General features: G+C 35.0%; 2 protein-coding genes and 1 long non-coding RNA gene across 3 annotated transcripts; 1 reads left to right on the top strand and 2 right to left on the bottom strand.

Annotated features, from left to right (window-relative positions):
* Positions 1-6,693: 6,693 nt before the first annotated feature.
* Positions 6,694-9,429, top strand: LOC148607691 (uncharacterized). Its single transcript, XR_015915250.1, has 4 exons — positions 6,694-6,793; positions 7,124-7,183; positions 8,509-8,563; positions 9,181-9,429. It is a non-coding gene; the product is annotated as an uncharacterized LOC148607691 (long non-coding RNA).
* Positions 9,430-14,582: 5,153 nt separating this feature from the next.
* On the bottom strand, positions 14,583-15,947 carry LOC148607690 (uncharacterized). The gene has a single exon (XM_088543559.1). The coding sequence runs from the start codon at positions 15,945-15,947 to the stop codon at positions 14,583-14,585; it is 1,365 nt and encodes a 454-aa protein (XP_088399685.1).
* Positions 15,948-16,070: 123 nt separating this feature from the next.
* LOC148607689 (uncharacterized) lies at positions 16,071-17,276 on the bottom strand. The gene has a single exon (XM_088543558.1). The coding sequence runs from the start codon at positions 17,274-17,276 to the stop codon at positions 16,071-16,073; it is 1,206 nt and encodes a 401-aa protein (XP_088399684.1).
* Between the last annotated feature and the right edge of the window lie 4,152 nt (positions 17,277-21,428).

The raw sequence follows: 21,428 nt of genomic DNA, 5'->3' as shown, positions 1-21,428 counted from the left end.
ACTGACATTCTTTTATATTTTATCGGAAAAAAAAAATCCGATGATTTTGCACTTTTGATAAATTCCTATTATACAATCGCCACAAGTTATTAAAATAACCCCAGAAGTACGTATTTATTATGATAGTACTAAACAGAAAATACCAAAAAATAAGAGGAGGACTAGGTTTTTTTTTCAAAATCCCTTAGAGATATCACCACCTTATTGGTACCATTTAGTGTTTTTTTAATACGTACTATCTCAGGAAGACTTAGACTCTCAAACAACTCAGTCACAAAAATCTGGACTTTTTTACCCAGTAGGGTACCAATATAAGCTTATACTGAAAAGAATCCGAGAATATTATTTGGCAACAAATTGACTCTATATTGGGAGGTATTTAGGTATATTAGGTACCTGAAAATGAACATGAAGTTGATGAGTGGGGTGTACAGTGGACCCTCCCAGCCCAAGTAATACCTGTTGTATACGTGTACTTCGAAAAGTACAATTTATTAAGATATACAATGTGTTTTATTTTAAGTGAAACAAACTGTAAATTTAATACATTTTTTTTTTAAATTGGGGAGGAAAGTTTAAAGCGACGGAGTTTATGATTTGATATTATATCGAAAGGCATATTTTCCCGGCAATTGCAAGAAAAATGATGGATATATGGTCCGGCAAAATCAATACAACACTGGAAATGATATTACCATAGAGTATGGGGATATTTTGGTCTTTAAAACAACTGCACAAAAATACATTTGAGGTAGGTGTATTTTCGAAAGCTAAGTGTGTTTGTACATACACATGATTCGAATATGAAACATTGGATTTGTCCGATTTGAATTTTTCAGCAGAGCAGAATTTCATAAATCTAAAGCAAGTACTAGTATATCGAACATGTATCTAGTCTTCTCAGAAACTACATTTTTCGTAGCACATATAAGAGAGTAATCAAGGGAACCAAGGTTATAGCGGTAATCAAAAGAATGTATTCCAGGGACAAAGACCAGACATGGCAAACAGACCTACACAACAAAGAACATAAAGTAACTAAAATCATACATACAAAGTAACAAAAGTAAATGAGCAACTCGGACTCCACTAAAAACTGGGAGCATGGACCAGGTGCACCGGTGGGGTAAGCGTCCTCTGCTTTTCTAGAACCACCCGCCGAGTTGATCATATCTTGTAGCAACATAACCCTGTTCCAGAAGCCTATTCGTTAGAGTTCTAGCGCGATACAAAAGTCTGCGTAGTTTCGGCAAGCTCTGGCATAATGTATGAGTTGTGATATGAACACTCCATACGCAGGTGCTGAAGGGATGTTGCCACAGATGAAAGGAAAGTTGACAATCTGAATGAAAAGTCATCACGTTTGTCGTAAAGTTTGGTCAATAGTTTTCCTTTCCCCTCGATTTCTAAGTGTAGGTCAAGATATGAGGCTGACTTCACAGTGTCTGTAGTATCCTTTATCTGAAGTTCTTTGGGTAGATGCGATGTATCAAATCCCCGAAATTAGGATTGTTTAAAGATAATACGTCATCTATATATCGGAAACTGAGATTGAAGGATATAGCCAAATGATATTCTTTCTTTCTGATCAGATCAGCTAAAAAGTCAGCCTCATAAGAATGAAGGAATAGGTCAGCAATTAAAGGAGCACAACTTGTTCCCATTGGAATGCCGACCGTTTGTTGAAAAACACGTCCACCACACTGGACAAATATGCTGTCAATTAAAAATTCCAGCATTTTGTTAACATCTTCCTCTGTATATTTGGAAGATGATTTGGGATTATTTCTTACAAAGTATGAGGAATCTCTACCAAGAACTATACATTTGTATCTAGGTGTACCATCTTGTTTTGAAAAACAACGATGTATAATGTTTTTAAGTCGGGATTTTAACTGAGTATGGGGAATAGAAGTATACAGTGTTGAAAAATCATAGGTTTTAATGCTATTATATTTAGATAATAGTCTTGAACTGATTGTCTCCAAAAGATCTTTCGAATTTTTCAGGATCCACATTGAATTAATACCACTACGGGAGTAACAAGTGTTGTGGTAGGACTGTAGACCCTCTTTGACAAGTTTTGAGTATAGAAGTTAAAAGTTTTGAAAGAGGGTTGATGGTACATTTTGCAGATCCAGCTATGAAACGTTGTTTGTATGGATTCTTGTGAAGTTAAGGAATCCAGTACATAGACGGTAAATCACAATCATGGTCATTGGTAGAGAGACCAAAAGAGGATAGCACAGATTTATGGTTTTCTACAATCTCTTCTTTGGAGAGAGTGGTAGCAGCGTAGGTCTTATCACTGCTATTATTTTCTACGTCTTCCTCTGATAATAAACATTGGATATAAAACGTTTTGCAGACAAAAACAATGTTGTTTTGGGCTTTGTCTGCTGGTACGACAACATATTTGTCATGTATAATAGACAATGTTTTTGCTACATCGGGGTCTTTGAAAACTGATGTAGCCTTGGTACTCATTGACCTACTTAAAACTTTCATTCGTTTCAAAATTAAAGACCTCCGGCCTTTAACCACTCTGACAGAGAATCAATGTCTTCTTGTTCTCGTTTTATCCATTTTCTTGCATAGTCCTCGACGGCATCCATAAGAACTTTAAAGTTATAATTCCAATTTATGGTTCGTGGTTCACGGTACTTGGGACCTTTAGAAAGGATATTACGCAGAGATTCGTTTTCGATAATGGTTAAATCTCTCGTAACGACGTGACCAGGAGGACCATATTTGAATGTAGAGGTTTTGTAAGAACAGTCAGGTGGTTTATCCTTGAAGTCCTCAATCTCGAGGTTCTGCAATAGCCTTTTATAATTGAAAATTTTGGATGCGATGGGTGAAGTATAGGAATATGAAATAATTGTTATGGATTTGTCTTTGAAATATGGGGGAATTTTGTTGGTAACGTATTGGTGATGGAGTATGTTAGCCAAATTAATTGCATCTATACCTTTGTTGACAAACAGTAGTGGAAGAAATTATCGTTTTTCTTCATCTTGACCTTTCACACAAACTGGTTTAAAGAGTATGTGGAAACCAATATCCAAAATGATGGCAACAAGTCTGTATAATGATGAGGTGGGGTCAGAAACAGGAGTGTCAAGACTTGTTTTGTAAAGTGAGTGTAGTAGAGTGAGAGGTATAGAATAAAGTTTGGTACTAATGTGATGAAGTCCAAGAGGTTTTTGTATGAAAGGAAGGAGACTATCTATGGAGACATCATGTAACTTAGGTGACGTATAGTGGCGATGGCCATGACTCCTTTTCCGTTTTGGATTGGTTTTTTGTCAAATAAATTCATCACATTTATGCTATTGTTATATTGGATTGCCAAGGTTTCCTATACTTTTGATGTTGTCATTGCATCCGTAAGGTATTGCAGTACCTAGTCTGCGTATCCAGTATTCCTCTCTTTCCCTACGATAGTTTTTACTTAGAACGGGACTGTTCGTAGGAAAGTAAATTTGTTCTAAAATACGAACTTTCATGGAGAGGATTGGATGATTTTGTTGATTAAAGTGTTGATAAATTGTCGGGAATTTGGTGGTGTTAATTCCCGAACGATGACCGCACATTCTTTTATTTAATTGTTCTTGCGTTTCTCCGACATATATTAAACCACATAAGTTGCATTCTAATCCATATATTAAATTTGTTGATTTGCAACTTAAGTCATCGTGACTTCTTGTATGGAAGGTTTTGTTTGTAAGGGAACTGGAAAAGTTAGGGTCGGTTATAAGAATGTTGCATGTTTTGCAATTTTTAATGCCACATTTTGATATGGTACAATGTGGTTCGTCATCGTTGTAGTCAAATATATCGTTTAAAGTGATGGAACATGGTTTGATAATTTTAAAATTGTCAGAATTTTTGTACTGGAGTAGATGGTCTGCAAACTGAACGTGTGATTGGGTACTTTTATTTGAATTGGTCGGGGCACTTTCCATACCAGATGCGAGTGATTCCCATCTGGAGACACCACATACTTACAAGACAACAGAGTGTCCGATCTGCTGTCAGGTTCGGACCTTTTTATACTCAGTTTTTCTTTCATTCCTCTTGTTAAAACCATTAATTTTAAAACTTGTATTACTGGGTTGATGATACCTTCGGGGACAAAATCCACCAGCAGAGGTATCGACCCAGTGGTGTGAAAGAAAAATCAAGGGAACCAAGGTTATAGCGGTAATCAAAAGAATGTAATCCAGGGACAAAGACCAGACATGGAAAACAGATATACACAACAAAGAACATAAAGTAACTAAAATCATACATACAAAGTAACAAAAGTTAAAGAGCAACTCGGACTCCACTAAAAACTGGGAGCATGGACAAGGTGCACCGGTAGGGTAAGCGTCCTCTGTTTTTCTAGAAACACCCGCCGAGTTGCTCATAAAAAGTCAAGTCCGGGGTAGACAAACGAGGGAAGGAAAATGATAGCATCATTGAAATGATAGCATCATTTGTGATACACTATTAATTTAAACGTGTGTTGTCATTTCTTTAAACATGATTTGCGGCTCATTTCATTATATAATTTCTTCATAGATGCAATAACTATACTTTCTTACAAACGTTTCTAATCGTGACAGAGTAATCAAGGGAACCAAGGTTACAGTGGTAATCAAAAGAATGTAATCCAGGGACAAAGACCAGACTGCGTAGTTTCGGCAAGCCCTGGCATAACGTATGAGTTGTGATATGAACACTCCATACGCAGGTGCTGAAGGGATATTGCCACAGATGAAAGGAAAGTTGACAATTCTGAATGAAAAGTCATCACGTTTGTCGTAAAGTGTGGTCAATAGTTTTCCTTTACTATCGATTTCTAAGTGTAGGTCAAGATATGAGGCCGACTTTACATTGTCTGTAGTATCCGTTATCTGAAGTTCTTTGGGTAGATGCGATGTATCAAATCCCCGAAATTAGGATTGTTTAAAGATAATATGTCATCTATATATCGGAAACTGAGATTGAAGGATCTAGCCAAACGATATTCTTTCTTTCGGATCAGATCAGCTATAATGTCAGCCTCATTAGAGTGAAGGAAGTTAAGCTTAAAGATTATTGGGTTTCTGACCACTGCATAATACCGTCTATTACAAAGCTAACCTTGTACATCAATGCAGTTATTCCACATGCACGTGTATTCATTTTTATACGATATATGATAATCACTTTTAAAACAAAGTACATCACTACACTGTTCAAATAAGGAGATGATTTATGGATTAATTTTAATCTTATCGTTTTTATTTATTGATATGGTCTAAACAACAATTCAGTAACGTATATCGCAAGCACTAATTTGATCATATGTTAAGGAGACAAATAACCAAATACCTACAAATCAAAATATGACCAATAACTCAACTTCCTTCTCATGTTCGTGTCCTTAAAATTATAGTCAAGATTTTCCTGTAAAAAAAAACAGAAAAGAGTAACATAGAATATATGATGTATATAGAATGGTGTAAATATAAAGTATTTAGGTTCCCGCATTATGAAACAGTCATGCTCTTTTTTCTCCTTTATCTAGGAATGCGATCAAAATTTTTAATGAGATATTGTAGTTTTAGCTCAATGAAATCTTTGTTTCGGTAAGATTACGCTTTTTGAGTTTCGTGATGTTGATACAAGTTCCGATATTTCACAAAAAAAAAAAAAAAAAAAAAAAAAAAAAAAAAAACACAACTGAATTTTAAACTAATTATTGTTGCAGATAAACAATGTTTTTTGGTAACAATATTTTGACGCAGAAATATCAAATTTGACCATTTTTTCTCTGCGTGGAGGCGTGGAAAATCCATAACCATCCCACTTATAAATTTCTCACGTTTTAAGACTCTTTCTACAAAACTGAAGTTTAGAGTTCGAAATGGCTTACACTTTATGGTAACTAATCAGTAATAATCACTGGGATGGTATAATATTGTTTTATTTTTTTAAAGTTACTGCTCATTTAAATCTTAAAATGGTTTTGGTCAGGTAAGGTAAGTCAAAAATATGATTTCATGTTATATCAAAAAGAATTTTAAAGGCCTATATTCTGAACGTAAATAAACTAAAAGACTGTGTAAAATATAAGAATTGCCAATAATGAAAACGTGTGGTTAAATTATGCATACACACACACAAACACATAAAGAACTACAGTCACACAATGTTATCTAATGCATCTGAAATACTATAAATGTAAAGCATTCTGGATTACCGTTTAAAAAAATGAAATCCTCCATTATATTTTTGATATTTTTCAAGGTGTGTGTCCTTAATGAATTTGATCCAAATAATCAAACAAAAGATTGAATTTTTCCCATTGAAGTGGTATAGAAAAAAGGCATTATTTCACAACAAATGTGAATTTTGATACGTTGTTTGGTCTATGAGGCGTCCTGATAAAATAATTTTATTCATTTTTCTCGATATCTACTGACTTAAGTCAAACATTTGTAACTAAAAGACTATTTAACTATTAATTCATTACAGGAACATGTTATATGATGTATACTGTAAATTGATCATAGTTTGACCACATTCTAGATTTATTTTGTTTAGATGAATACCTAGAAACGCATAATCATTCTATTTATAACGTTTTCAAAGAAGTGGATTTTTTAGACAAACGGCAAATAAGTTCAGAGTTCAGAAACGTTTACGCTTTACTAGTAACCAATCATACGTAATTAAAACCGTTGGGATGGTATAATAACGGTTGTCTGTTTTAAGTTTCCACATACGCATCTTTCTTTAATAAAAAGGGTTTTGTCAGGTAAGGTAAAATTATAGAGTAAAGTAAAATTATTTTTAAATAGCATTACAAAATCGCACAAATATAGGTCCAAAATGAACCAACAAAGTATGTTGATTATCAAAAGTGCAATAAACATACATATATATCTTGCTGAAATAAATCCTATTTGATCATATATTTTTTCACGTGTGTGAATGCGTGTATTTAGTAATTAATTAGAGCTTTTTTTATCTTTGTGCAAAGGAAGTAATTCTATAAGGAAATAACTAAAAATGTTTAACATATATATGTAGTAAAAAATGTATATCTTTAATTCGCTAAATCAAACTGAACATATATTCTTTCCAGATAAAGACGAAATACCAGGAAATTGTTCAAACTGCAACATCGTTGGATATCATGTCACTTGTACGTATATTACAGTATGAATGATTTTACTGTTAGGGTTTTGCAAATTTTAAAGCTATTTAAATCGGGCGTGCATCACACTATGACTGTACAGAAACAAATAAGATGCAAATCTTGAAGAAGGTGTTTTGAATGTTTTCTGTCAATTTCCAATTTAATTTATAAAGATAGGAAAAAATAAGATATAACTTAGTTAAGTTAAAAAAAATTAAAAATCAATGATACTTCAATTTTAATAGCATTTTAAATTTATAACTGCAGTAAACACATATTGTATTTTGTTTATTTTTTTTTCACTCAAAGTTCAAGCGCTACCATACTCTATATTTAAAACAAACTGGGATAGTAGGGGCTTAGTATAATTGCAGTAGCAATATTAACTCTGACATTATAGTAAATGATAGATATAACATTTTAACTAAATAATTTATCTTTATTTTTTAAAAGAATTACATAATAACTTTTAATTTTGATTACTTGGGTAAAATATAGCTCGGAAATGCTCTTATTTTTTAAAGAATAATTTATTGAAAAAACTGAATAACCCAATTATGACAATGAGTTGTATGATTTGTACTGAAGTTGTATCATAAAGTGTTCTGGGGCTATTGGTAATATTTAAATTACTCATGGTTATCAAATGATTATCACTTGATTTACATACGATAAGTGCAAAACGTTTTGTAAGTAAACATCTGGTCTGGTGCTGGCTTGTCAGTTAACTGTTTGTAGTATTATGTTTTTATAACACAACGTATTACAAGTTTCTTTATTTAAGGTTTAATTAGGGATTCGGACATTTTAACTGAATTTTAGATATGTTTAATGGTGTAATTTTTTTTTTCGACAGTGACCAGTTTCAAAAGGGGGAGGATTGTGATCGCGTCAGTCCTTTCGCTTTATCTGTGAAAAATTTTGTGTTGTGAATAGCTGCAGCCTGTACTGCAGTCGCGTGAACTTTCTTGAACTGACACTTTTTTCATCCCGTTGGGGTTGTTGTCTCTGACATATTCACCATACCAAATTATCTTCTTTCATCATCTTAACTAGATTTTATCAATAATTTACCGTTATTTTGATAACAAAATCGGTAGTTCCATGCTCTAAATTGTCAGAGACGTCAAGTACCGGTAACGTCACGAGATAAAACTGTTATGACGCTTATACTCGCAAAGGTCCTGGATTTGTTACACTGAAAATATAAGATAATTCACTACTCCATCAAAATTGTATTAAAATTAAGAGATACCTTTGAATTTATAACATATGTTATTGTCAGATAATGGCTTAATAATAATTAATAACAGTTTGTTTAATTGTTTTAGATACTGGAAATGACTGCACGGTTTCTCGTTCTGTTTATGTCATTAATTTGTTCAGGTAAGAATGATATGATATACAGTTTGTTTTGAAAGTTGTATATGAATGTGTTTAATATTTTACTACTATTTAAGTTTTGTTATTTCCAAGACAAAATGATAATTGTCAATTTATAACTATTTTACATAATGCAAGGGGAGTTGGCTCCAGTTTATTTTTCTCATTTTGTTGATTTGACTGTTCATTTATTGTATGTAATTAGTTTACTGCGCAAGGCACATGAACAAATTATTGATGCTTAAAAACCATCTTAATTCATTGGATTCATTAAGTGCGCTTAGCTATCAGTACATTTTGTATGCAAACTATGACTGAACTGGAGTGACAGAAATAAAAATAAATCAAAGAATGGTTTTAATACATCAGAGAGATGGCCCCATTGTCTTCCTTTTGACTGTTGCGTAATGTAATTTATATAATTAAAATACCACAATATCGTTCTTGTACACGCATTGATTATTAACAAAGTATTTTGGTAATTAAAGGATGCAAATTTTAATTCTACATTATCTTGGAGCTTACATAAATCAATCCATCTGTTTGTACTTTATGTAACGCTAAAGAGACATTTGAATATTACACATAATTCTATTATTGTTTCCATTTTTTAACCATAGTTGAGGCACAGAATAATTCATCATCACCAGATAACGCTGCCAGTGCCCTTAATCCCAGTATTATGATGTTTGGTGTTCTAGCTGTAGTAGTTGCTAGAGTCTTTTTAAAAAGATAGACATGGACTTATTTCGGATTAGAGCAAATGAAAACGGTCGTCAGAAATACTTTAAATTGTTTGATGCACTTGTGTGGTTTCATGAATATAATTGTAATATGCACTTATTGATTATTTAAATTGATTCCTTGTGCATTGTATTAAATTATTGTGTTGCCAATGAATATAATGATAAACCATCATATAAGAGGTAAGGAAATTGTTTTGTCGGTCTTTCCATTACTCGGGCGTAGGATTACTTTTGCAGAAAACTGACGTTCCGTTCGCTGATTTTACACTTCCGGCAAACAAAAAAAAAACAAAAAAAAACAAAAAACAAAAAACAAAAACAAAAAAAAAAAAAAAAAAAAAAAAAAAAAACAAAGCATACAATAATACACTTTACCTTACACTAGACGCTAATCATATATGGTACCAGTATCGAATTGCACATCCCTTAGCGGGTGTACGTCAAAACATGGATGCTAGAAAAATATAGTGCATTTTCTTTTTGCCTCTCTACAAACTAATGTTTTGTCAAAAGATATGAACAATAATAAAAATGTTCCACCGAAAAGGTGAAAGTAGGGAAAATGGCTATTTATAGTTCAAGACTACTTTTCTGTCCGATCTTCGTGGACTCACCCTATTTTCTTTGCGGGAAATTATTTTTTCACATGTCCTTAGAAATGCTACATAAGTGAAAGTTTTATTGAATCAATTTACATATTTAAAAAAAAAAACTTAAAAATATGCACTTCACTATAGAAGTCTATGGGAAAATTAATACGATACTAAGACCATGTGGCAATTTAAGATACAATTAACCATAGAAAAAAAAACAAATATTAAATGATGTTCGGGTCGACGGTCAAAAATCATTTCCACTACTTTTCACATTCAGTTTTTTTAATCGTGATATTATCGAAATTAAAGCGCTTACCCCTTTCAATATATTTAAATGTTATAAATATCTTTCATGACATTTATAAAACTATTTCCTATTGAAAACAGGGGAAAAATAATGACCTAATGATTCCTTTGTGGCCCATAGAAATCATCAGTTAATTAACAATGTAAGAATGTTTACTGCAATGAAACCTTGACATGAATTACGTGTCAGCTTTAATTTTCTATAGTCATTCATTTTTTTTCTAGAGCAATGTATTTGATAAAAGGCTAAAGGAAGTGTAGAGTTTCCTTCATTGCAGGGTTATTTGACTTCATAACAAAGCATAAATTGATTGAATTCTTTTAAATCAAACGAAAAACAAAAAGTGTCGTATGCATCACCAAAACCAAAACATTGTAGATATTTATCGGGTAGTACAGCGTGAGTTGTTTAACAGTTTTCAATTAGTCAACGTTTAAGCGCTAAATATCGAGTATACCTTCATAAGTAACAAATATATACACATATTTATGTATTTTCACCTTATTCATTAATATGATAAATATAAACGGGTGCGGTTCTTAAGGGGACATGTCATGATTTTACATCAAAAATTATCCTTTAAAGAAGATGCTTAGGTCCACCTTTGTACTTAAAAAAAAGTGACGTTGAAAGCGGAAAAAATACTGCATTTTTTTTTACACTTTAGTGCCGACACTACACATAATTTGAAAATAAACTAAAAACGTCCGGGTTTCTTTTTTTTTAAATTACGTCCGGCCTTTTTACACAAGTAACGCTTATCTTTTTCCGTGTATAACAAAATACGACAATTGTCAAAATACAAAAATACCAGATATATTTTTTGTTTTCAATTTCGGTATGCTGTACACATACGGCATACCAAAATCGATGGAGTAAACTCTTTTACTTTACATCTTAGGTGTGTTGACACACATCCACAAACACATAAAAACTTAAATGAAATGGTCTGGCCGTCACAAGAAAATTTAAGCTGAACAGAATACCTCAATTGTCATTGCTTTTCATGTTTTATTTGAGACATCACTCGAATGATAACTACATGTGCATTTAATTGCAACATACCAAATACATACAGAACGATAATTCAGTCTTTGTTGTGTGTGTTTTTTTCTTTTTTTTATTACTTTTAATGTCCTGGCTCCCTTTCCCCTGTCAATAACAAATGATAATTTAATGGAAATACTGTAGTGTGTCATTACATATTTGTTCCATAGGAGGTTTAAAAAGTTTACAAACATGTTAACAACTCAATTGACCTAAATTTGTTACGTTCAACTGATAACAAAATAATTGAGTTTTTTTCCTGTATTGTTATTTGTTTTCAACGAAAGAATATTTTGATCTAAACGCTTGGGATATGAAATTATACAAAACTACATAATTATTTGAAACACTACATAATTGTAAGGTAGAACGAGTCTTTTTTGTTCTTTTTATCACGTTTAATTGACTACTATTTGTATGTTTTTAACCGTTTTTTATCTTTTAAAAGTAACTTCTTATTTAGCACTGGTATGCACGATTAAATAAGCAATGTCACACTTGATATATAATAAATTTGATTACATAATTGGGCAATACAGACAAAAACTTATGAAATGGGTTTTGTTCGACATATTTACAAATTATAAATTGCCTTTTAATTTGAATAACTGTCCAGAAGCAATACGCATCTAAATGTTGAAATATCTTGTCATAGTTTCAGGTATTGCACATATATTAAGTTGTCAATCACAAATACAAATCTTAGCGAATGGTACATTTTTGGAAGTGTCAATAAAAAGCTTCGTCGAAATTTATAATGGACACAACAAATGGTTTGGACACCAAACTTTAAATTCAATTTTAAAATTTTCCAGACCAAATATTTTTTTAAATCGATTTATTCGCGTGTGGCCCATTTGACTTCTTTGACAAAGGGTCGACAAATTTTGATTGCCACTAGAAAAAGGGGGGATGGGTAAGGTCGGGCAATTTAGCCTCCTGTGGCGGAGCGCAAAGGTTCCTACTCCTATCGAATACCACAGCAGGGTTCTTTAACGTGTGAGGAACGTGGCATCTTTCCCAACACGGTGCACCACAATGGTTTGCGGTCAGGTTTTCCGTATTATAGCCTGACAACCCCAGCATGTAACATGCCAGGGGTACCCCATTCCACCACCTGGGGGACACATCCCAGTTGCTCTGTGGGCAGAGCGCCTAACCCCCGGCTAGGTTTCTGAGCACTATTTAGTCGCCTTTTACGACAAGCTTAGCGCTGCTGCAGGCCTATTCTTTTAAACACGCGGACCTGCACGGGGCACTGGTTGATACATGGAGGGAATTAAATGGCAATACACAACAATACACTTGGCGGCGAAAAGATAAAACGCAGGGAAGTAGAATTGATTTGATACTCATTAGTAAAGATTTTGTTAATCTAATTGACAATTGTAAAATCAAACCAGCTGTTATTAATAACACAGATCACCAGAGTGTGTGTAGGAAATTTAAAGCCTGTGTATAAGAAAAGTGAAAAGGCTATTGGACATTAAATAACTCTATTTTACAAGACTGTGAATATGTGAACTTGATTAACACGTTGATTGATAATACTTTTAACAGTAACCATTTCATTAATGGGGATTTACGTTTACATTGGGATATTTTTTAAGATACATGTAAGGGAAAATACTCTTCAATATTGTCGAAAGAAATTAAATCGGGAACATTAGAGGGAATTAGAAAAGGTGTTACGCGGAAAATATGAATCGAAAGATTCAGATAGTGATAATACAAGTCTAGATAGAAATATCAATGAACTTGAAATAGAAATTACAAATATATACGAACAGAGGATGATTGGGGCACAAATAAGGGCTAGAGAAAAATGGGTAGAGTTCGGATTTAGAGGGTAGTAATGCATATATTTTTGAAACTGTTGTTCTGTCACACAGAGAAGAAGTTTTGATAATTCTTTAAGCTTTATTGATGAACCAACCTCCGGAGAGGGTAAAATACTGAAAATACAAAATATGACAGTCCTTACAACATGTACTACAGAAATAAATGAATACATGTACATAAAATATGGCAATACAAAAATCATATTATGAAAATGATTCAACTCCTAAAAAGGTTTGAAAACATATCGAAAGGTTGCGGTAAAATATTGGCGATTAACAAGAAAAAGCAGAAAAATCGATGCCCACATTACTTTCCATGAAAAATTAAAAAGATTCGCATGTATTCCTACAGTGATTTTCAATACATAAAAGGTCAAAATTTAGGACGTAAAAAAATCCACCGAACGTGACCCTTTTGCGATGCAACAAATAAAAAATAAGGGCGTAAAGGTTTGCTTAAAATCATAAGAAGGGGTTGATATTGATATTATATGGGTTTACAGTTAAAAAATAAGAAAACATACAACGAATGGTATGACGCAATGGAAAATCAATGTAACATCGTGAACTACCGAAAGATATGCAAAATACAGGTTAACCAGGACTTTAAATATATCTCAAAAGTATTATAATATGTTATAAAGTTACACTTTGGTGCCATGAGCTACTTAGAAGTATATCAAAGTATAAAATACGCAAAACATGTGAGTTTTGATATGCCGGAACCATTCAAGATATTACGAGAAAATGAATCAACGACGGAACCCACATGAAAAATATACATATTACAGAACACTCCCCTCCTGATTTTACCAAATAAAATCACTACAAAATTTCACTTAACCAAAATGCTTAACTAGCATTAATCAGTCAATATAAAAGGAAGGTACTTTATGTAATCAGTACATATGACACAACGGAAAATAAGTCATTGTTCGTCTCTGAATAGCAATGGAACAAGTTCAACTACAGGTCGGATAAAGGTACTAAACTTATTGTCCCTATAGAGTTTTACTTCAACTTTTCTTACAAGATTATCGTCACTTGGAAAAACTTGTGTTACAATGGCTGAAGGCCACACCGATCTATGCAATTCTTTCTCTCTGAGAAGAACAATGTCCCCAACGCTCAAGTTGACTTCCGGTTGATGCCACTTTCGCCTGACTTGAAGAGACGAGATATACTCCTTTGTCCATCTGGACCAAAACTCGTCAGATAAACCCTGTACGAGTTTCCACTGATGTCGTAACATGTCCTTAAATCCAAATTGGGGAAACGGAACATAATCATCTTGACCTTTTTTATGAGTTAACAACTCGGATGGTGACAAAATATCTGGGTTTTCAGGATCTGATGAAACTGGAAGCAAAGGACGTGAATTCACTATGGCCGAAACCTCTGCCATAAATGTCTCAAGCGAATCGTGTGTAAGTCTATTCTTGTCCTTTGACAACATATCATCCAAAATCGTTCTACATAATCCAATCATGCGCTCCCAAGAGCCTCCAAAATGTGACGCATGTGGTAGGTTAAACTTCCACAGAGTTCCGTATGAAGATAAAGTTTTGAGACCTTTCCGCCCTCAATGAATTCCGCTTCTATTCCTAAGTCCTGAATCGCACCAATAAAGTTGGTTCCCCTGTCCGATCGCACTAATTTGACGGGCCCACGGATCGCAACGAATCGACGGAAAGCATTGATGAATGCTCCACTACTCATTTCATCCACAACTTCCAAGTGAATCGCTCTGGAAACTAAGCAAGTAAATAAAATCGTCCATCGCTTCTGCTGAGCCGAACCACCGCGAGTCTTACGTTGGAGAACTGACCACAGTCCGAAGGTGTCAAGACCCACGAAAGTAAACGGAGGACCAGGGGACAATCTGTCCTCGGGAAGATCTGACATTTGCTGAACTTGAAAATGTCCACGAGATTTCCTACAAATCACACAATGACGAATTATAGAAGAAACGAGTCTCTTATTTCCTATCACCCAATAACCAGCAGAACGAAGAGCCCCTTCTGTCATGTGTCTTCCTTGATGATGAATGCTACTGTGATAATGACGCACTAAGAGACTGGCTAAGTGATGGTCTTTCGGAACAATTATTGGTTGTGAGTTGCAAGAACTGGTACTTTTCAGTCTGCCACCAACTTTGAGAACAATGTTTCTATCCAGAATAGGCGCAAGGGGAAGAATGTTGGACTTACTTGACAAACTATTTCCATTTCGCAACGCGTCAGTGTCATCTCTATAAGTGTCCTGTTGCACAACTTCAACAATGAATTGTTCTACTTCTGAGCGAGTCGGTTCACCTTGATTAAGACGTTTCCTGATCACACGTTTCAGAAACAAGATGGCTCTTACTAGACTTTTCCATGTAGAAAAGAAGGCAAATCTCTGTGCCATTGATTTACGACTCTTAACTTCTGTTTTGTTCACAATTATGTCCTTACGAACTTCCGGATCGTCGTCAGAATCTATATGTTGGAAATCACATGTAGTAAGTGGTGTGTCACTGCGCAAAAAATCAGGACCAGTTAGATATGCTGAAGTTCTCAAGTTTTTGGCGTCGAGCCGTCTTGTGGCAATGTCTGCAGGGTTTATGTCAGTCGGTACAAATCTCCACTGAGACGGTGAACTCGCTGCTCGTATTCTATTTACTCTGTTTGTGACGTATACGTAAAATCTCCGGACGACGTTTGACAAATAGCCTAGAACTATCTTGCTATCAGTATAATAGTAAAAGTCATATGAACTGATATCCAAATGCTCTTTCACTAAGTCTGCCACTTCGATAGAGAGAACCGCCGCACAGAGCTCGAGCCGGGGAATAGTATGACCATACATGGGTGACACCTTCGATTTACCTAACAGAAACGCAACATCACACCCTTTTTCCGTAATCAACTTCAAATAAGCAACTGATGCTATAGCATCTTTCGACGCATCACTAAAGATGTGTACCTCCTTTCACAAAGCTTCACAGAATAAAATGTTCGAATATTTAAGAGGTACCTGAAGATTCTCCAGATGAACAAGAGACCAAACCCATTGCTCCCATTTCGAATTCAGCTGAGGCGGGAACTCTTCATCCCAGTCGACGGGACCCGAGACAGTAGAGATCATTTCCCTTAGAAGAAGTTTCCCATACGTAGTCACGGGTGCGGCAAAACCTATGGGATCAAAGAGACTATTTATGACTGATAGAGCACCTCTACGGGTAAACGGTTTACTTTCACCAGAAACTTTGAACACGAAACAGTCATTAGAAATATCCCACGACAATCCTAGACTCCGTTGAACAGGTAGACTATCAGACCCTAGATTCAAATTCTTGATGTCAGTCGACAAATCATCAGGTTGAAAACTTTGTAATACAGTTGTACTGTTTGATACAATTTTATGTAGACGTAACCTTCCGCCAACCTCTAACGCTTTCTGTGTACGTTTCATCAGATTTACTGCGGTGTCACTATCGGGGCAAGAAATCAGTCCATCATCAACGTAAAAGTTTTTACACACAAAATTTTGGACGTCTTCATCGGCACACTCTACGGATTTCCTGAGACAGAAAGTTGCGATAGATGGTGATGGGGAGTTCCCAAACACATGGACAGTCATCCTGTAGTATGTTAATGGTCGTGAAATGTCATTGTTCTCATGCCACACGAAACGCAAATAGTCACGATGACCCTGATCTACTTTGAAATTGTAAAACATCAGCACATCATTTAACGAAGTTCCACCAAATGCAGCCGAAGAATCAAACATAACTCTAACCTTTTGGGGTTTTTTGGGATGGTACACCCCGAAGAATGGTAAGTACCAGCACTCACTACTATCCTGCAAGGGTGGTGCTAACTCCGCATGTTCGTTGTTGAACATTTTACCCATGAATTCAATAACGTGTTTCTTCTTGACCTCGTCTCTCTGAAGCGAACGATCTAATGACTTAACTCGCTGCAAAGCTTGACTTTTATTGTTCGGCAATAACCGTCTATTTTCATGGAAGGGAAGTGGTGCTACCCAACGATTGTCACTATCCTTCGTAACTTTCATTTCCATAAGATCTATGAATAGCTTGTCTTCCACCGATGAACCGAGCCTTTCGTCCTGTGATGTTTTCTCGAAAAAAGAATTATGTTTGACAGTAAATGTGTTCACGCATGGTTCCATACACGTTGCTCGTCCATTAGGGAGAATGTGAGTAATGTTAACAGTTATATCATGACGATGTGTCGCAGCAACACAAGATTCTCCGTCCACTACCCATCCAAGCGGCAATCTATGCGCATAAGGTACCACCTAATCTCTGCTCCAAGACATGATGCGCTCGTAATACATCACGCCCTATAAGAAGTTCGATCTGAATGTCATTATCAATGGGTGATATACATGACGCTAGATCACGAAGATGAGAGAAGTTTGCAACTACTTCCGGTGAAGGTATTTCATGCCTGTTATTTGGAATATCTGTACATTCCACAAGAGAAGGAATCTTAATCTTGACACTATGATCCAAGGGTTCAACAACGTAATTGCTACCTTTTCTACCACTAGATGATGTTTTTCCTGAACAGGGAGACAACGTAAAGTTTACGTACTCGGAATTGTCATTAAAACTATCAAAGAACTCGGGTTTACCTGGAGAATAGTTGCTTTGATCATCTATGAGTGCGTAGACTATGCGGGCCTGTGTTGGATTGTTTTCGTGATATACATGGACTTGAATTATCTTAGCACATGATTTGCTGTAGATTCTATTATCACCACAAACTTGGATACATGAAGAAATGACACTAGGCTGATACTCCCCTCCATGCCGGTTGTTATGTTCTGAAACATTAGCACCTTTGTCATGAGAGGTTTTACGCGGACCTTGATCATTCGACACATGAAGACCAGAGGGATGATCTGACTTATTACAAATGTCACATTTTATCGTTTCTCTACACTTATTCTGAGTATGCCGTTTTAAGCTACAACAGCGAAAACACAGTTTGTTTCTCTTAAGAATTTCAAATCGCTCTTTCAGAGGTTTACTTTGAAAACCCTGCACTGATTCAAATTGTGAGTTGTAGAGTTGTGTAATGGACAAACTAACTTCTCCTCTGATGGAGAGCTTGCAGATAGTTCAGTTTTCCTTGCACTTACTCGAAACTGTGGCTGATTACTAGCGGGTGGTTTGACAGACGTAGTACTACTATCGAACTGAAAACTTGGGTCGGTACGCCATTTTGCCATATCGTAAATGAAGTTCACGAAATAGTCCAAAGGAGGAAAAAACAAACCATGTTGACTTTTGTAACTGTTGGCTCGCGATGACCATTTATCCTGAATACTTGTAGGTAAACAAGATACAACCTTATTCACACCAGTAGACGAATCGTACATCGCAGAATACAAAGGGTTGGTTTTTGCACATTGAATCTCACACAATATATCATATAAGTCGTACAGGCGCTGACTGTCAGTAGCTGAGTTTGAAAGTTTAGGAAAACTAGCAAGTTTTTTCCTCAAGCATGCTTCAATTAATTCAGGATTGCCATACCTATTATCGAGCCTATCCCAGACCTTGTTTACGGCATCCGCGTGAGATCCTGCACTCGCCCTTTTTATACATTCCGGCTGTTTAGATGAGTCTGGACCCAACCATTTGATCATAAGATCAAGTTGTTCTGATGGTGTAACTTAAAGTTCAGACATGACGTCCTTAAACGTCTGCTTCCATGACAAATATTGAATAGGGCTGTCATTATATTTAATGAGACGTGAAAGTACTACATCTTCCCTTGCCATGATTTTAGGGATCGTTTGACACAAACCTACTTGAGGGTCATTTGAAACGGCGGCACATTAACTGGTGCATATTGCTGGTAAAATGGTGTCATAGGCACACTAGTTGTCACTGATTGAAAAGGTAAGCCCAATTGGCGGTACAAATGTAGGCACTGAATGACTATGAGTTTGATGTGATATTTGATGGTTTACACGTGTATTCCTATAGTCAGATTATATATTTGTATGAGTTGGTAAAGACATGAACGGTTCATTTGAATGCACAAAAGTTTGAGTAGTTGAAGTCAACATGCCACTACTCGAGGGCTGTGTAAGTGACTGTGGTTGCACAGGTGTTGTGAATATGTGTTCAGAATATTTAACAGGTGTTTCAGTTTTATTGTCTGTAAAGTGTTTTTCAATAAACTCATTTGTTCTAGATCGACGAGTTTCACTAACAACAGAGTCTGTTTCTGCTTTATCAACTACCTCAGCACGTTCCATTACCTTTAGTTCTGTTTCTATAACATCCGCTTCCTGTTTCACTTGTATGAGACTCATTTCTGCATCTAAAGCTGCTTTCTGTTTCATGATCATTGCCTGTTGCTGAACATATTTCATTTTCGTCTTGGCTGCTTCTAATTGAGCCTTTTTCTGAATAATTGACTTACTCGAACCATTTGTACGATTTGACACAATACTGCTCGCTCGTTTACTTGTGGTGTTCCTACATTGACTTAGAACCTGTGTTACTACTATTTTTACATGATCTCTGAACGTAAGATGTGCAATTCTCTCTTCTTCACTTTCTGCTGTTCTTGTTTTTGAAAGGAAGTCTTGAAGTATATCAAAGTATAAAATACGCAAAACATGTGAGTTTTGATATGCCGGAACCATTCAAGATATTACGAAAACATGAATCAACGACGGAAACCACATGAAAAATATACGTATTACGGAACAACTGTCCTAGAATCCGATCTCAATAAAAATAACATGTCAGTGTGCGATGGAAAGATTACTGCTCAGGAGTGTACTAAGGCAATTTTTCATATGAAACTTTATAAATCACCTGGCTTAGATGGCTTATCAGTAGAACTTCATCGAAAATTCTGGGAAAAGTTAAAATTTGTAATTGTAAAAGTGTTCAACATGGGTTATGAAGATGGTATGCCTTCAAATTCCCAGAGAATAAGTGTATTGTCTCTTCTGTTTAAGAAAGGAGATTCCTTAGACATTAGTAACTATCGTCCAATTTCCTTATTAAATGTAGATTTGAAGATATTATCTGAAACTTGTGTTACCAAAACTCATTAACTAAAATCAGACTGGTTATGTCAAAAGTAGGTTTATATGTTTTAACTTAAGACAGATACAAGATGTGATTGATTATGCCGAGACATATAGGATAGATGGCGCTATAGTTTTTGTAGATTTCTCGAAGGCCTATGACTCTCTTGAATGGAATTTCATGTTTACAGTTCTGAAACATTTTGGCTTCAATGATTCGTTTATTAGGTGGGTCAAAACATTATATTCAGATATCCAAACATGTATAATAAATAATAGGTGGGTATCACAAACTTTTAAGAATTTTAGATGCGTTCGACAAGGATGTCCTTTATCAGCTTTGTTATTTGTTCTGGCTGTGGAAATCATTGCGCTTCGTATCAGAAAAGATCAAAATATTAAAGGCATTCAAATCAAGTTAGATAAGGAAAATAGGTGTATTAAGATCTCTCAATTGGCTGATGATACTACATTATTTTGTAGTTCTAAAAACGATGTAGAGAAAGCCATAAACGAGTTTGAAATTTTTGGATCTTTTTCGGGGCTTTAGCTCAATAGAGAAAAGACAGAAGGAATCTGGGTTGGAAATCTTAAATCATGTAAAGATAAGGTCGCTGGGATAGGATGGACCGATAAACTGATAAAGGCTTTAGGGATATATTTTGGACATGATAGGGTAGAATGTTCAAGATTGAATTGGGATAAACGAATAGAAAAAATGCATTAACTCTTTGCAGCCTGGAAGAAAAGAAAGCTTACTATTTTAGGGAGAATTCGTATAATCAAAGCATTAATTATACCCTTTTTTGAACTTTACTTGTCTGGTCACTGTTATACCAGAACAGATTATAAAGGAAATAGAAAATAAATGCTTTAGCTTTATATGGGAAAACAAACCCGATAAAGTCAAAAGAAACTTTATCATTGGTTCAAACCAGAAGGGGGGATTGAATATGATTGATTTAAGAAGCTATTTTATGTCCTTAAAATCTTCTTGGGTTAAAAGATTAGTGGTTGGGAATCTTGACAATTGGAAAGTTATTCCAATCAAATATTTGAATGGTATTGGATACAATTGGTTGATATTCATAGCCAACATAGATTTAGCTAGTATAAAAAAGCTACTTCAAAATATCCCCGAATTCTACAGGGATGTTATTAAATGTTGGGTTATTGCTGGGGGTGGTCAAGATAAAGATCCTTCGGATTTTATAGGGATCAGAAACAACTTATTTGGTGTAATAAATTTATCAAATACAA

This window comes from Perna viridis, chromosome 9 (assembly GCF_037379345.1).
Source record: "Perna viridis isolate PV_CMFRI_1.1 ecotype Kerala chromosome 9, ASM3737934v1, whole genome shotgun sequence".
NCBI classification, from domain to species: Eukaryota; Metazoa; Mollusca; class Bivalvia; order Mytilida; family Mytilidae; genus Perna; species Perna viridis.
This window is presented reverse-complemented; position numbering and strand designations above follow the sequence as displayed.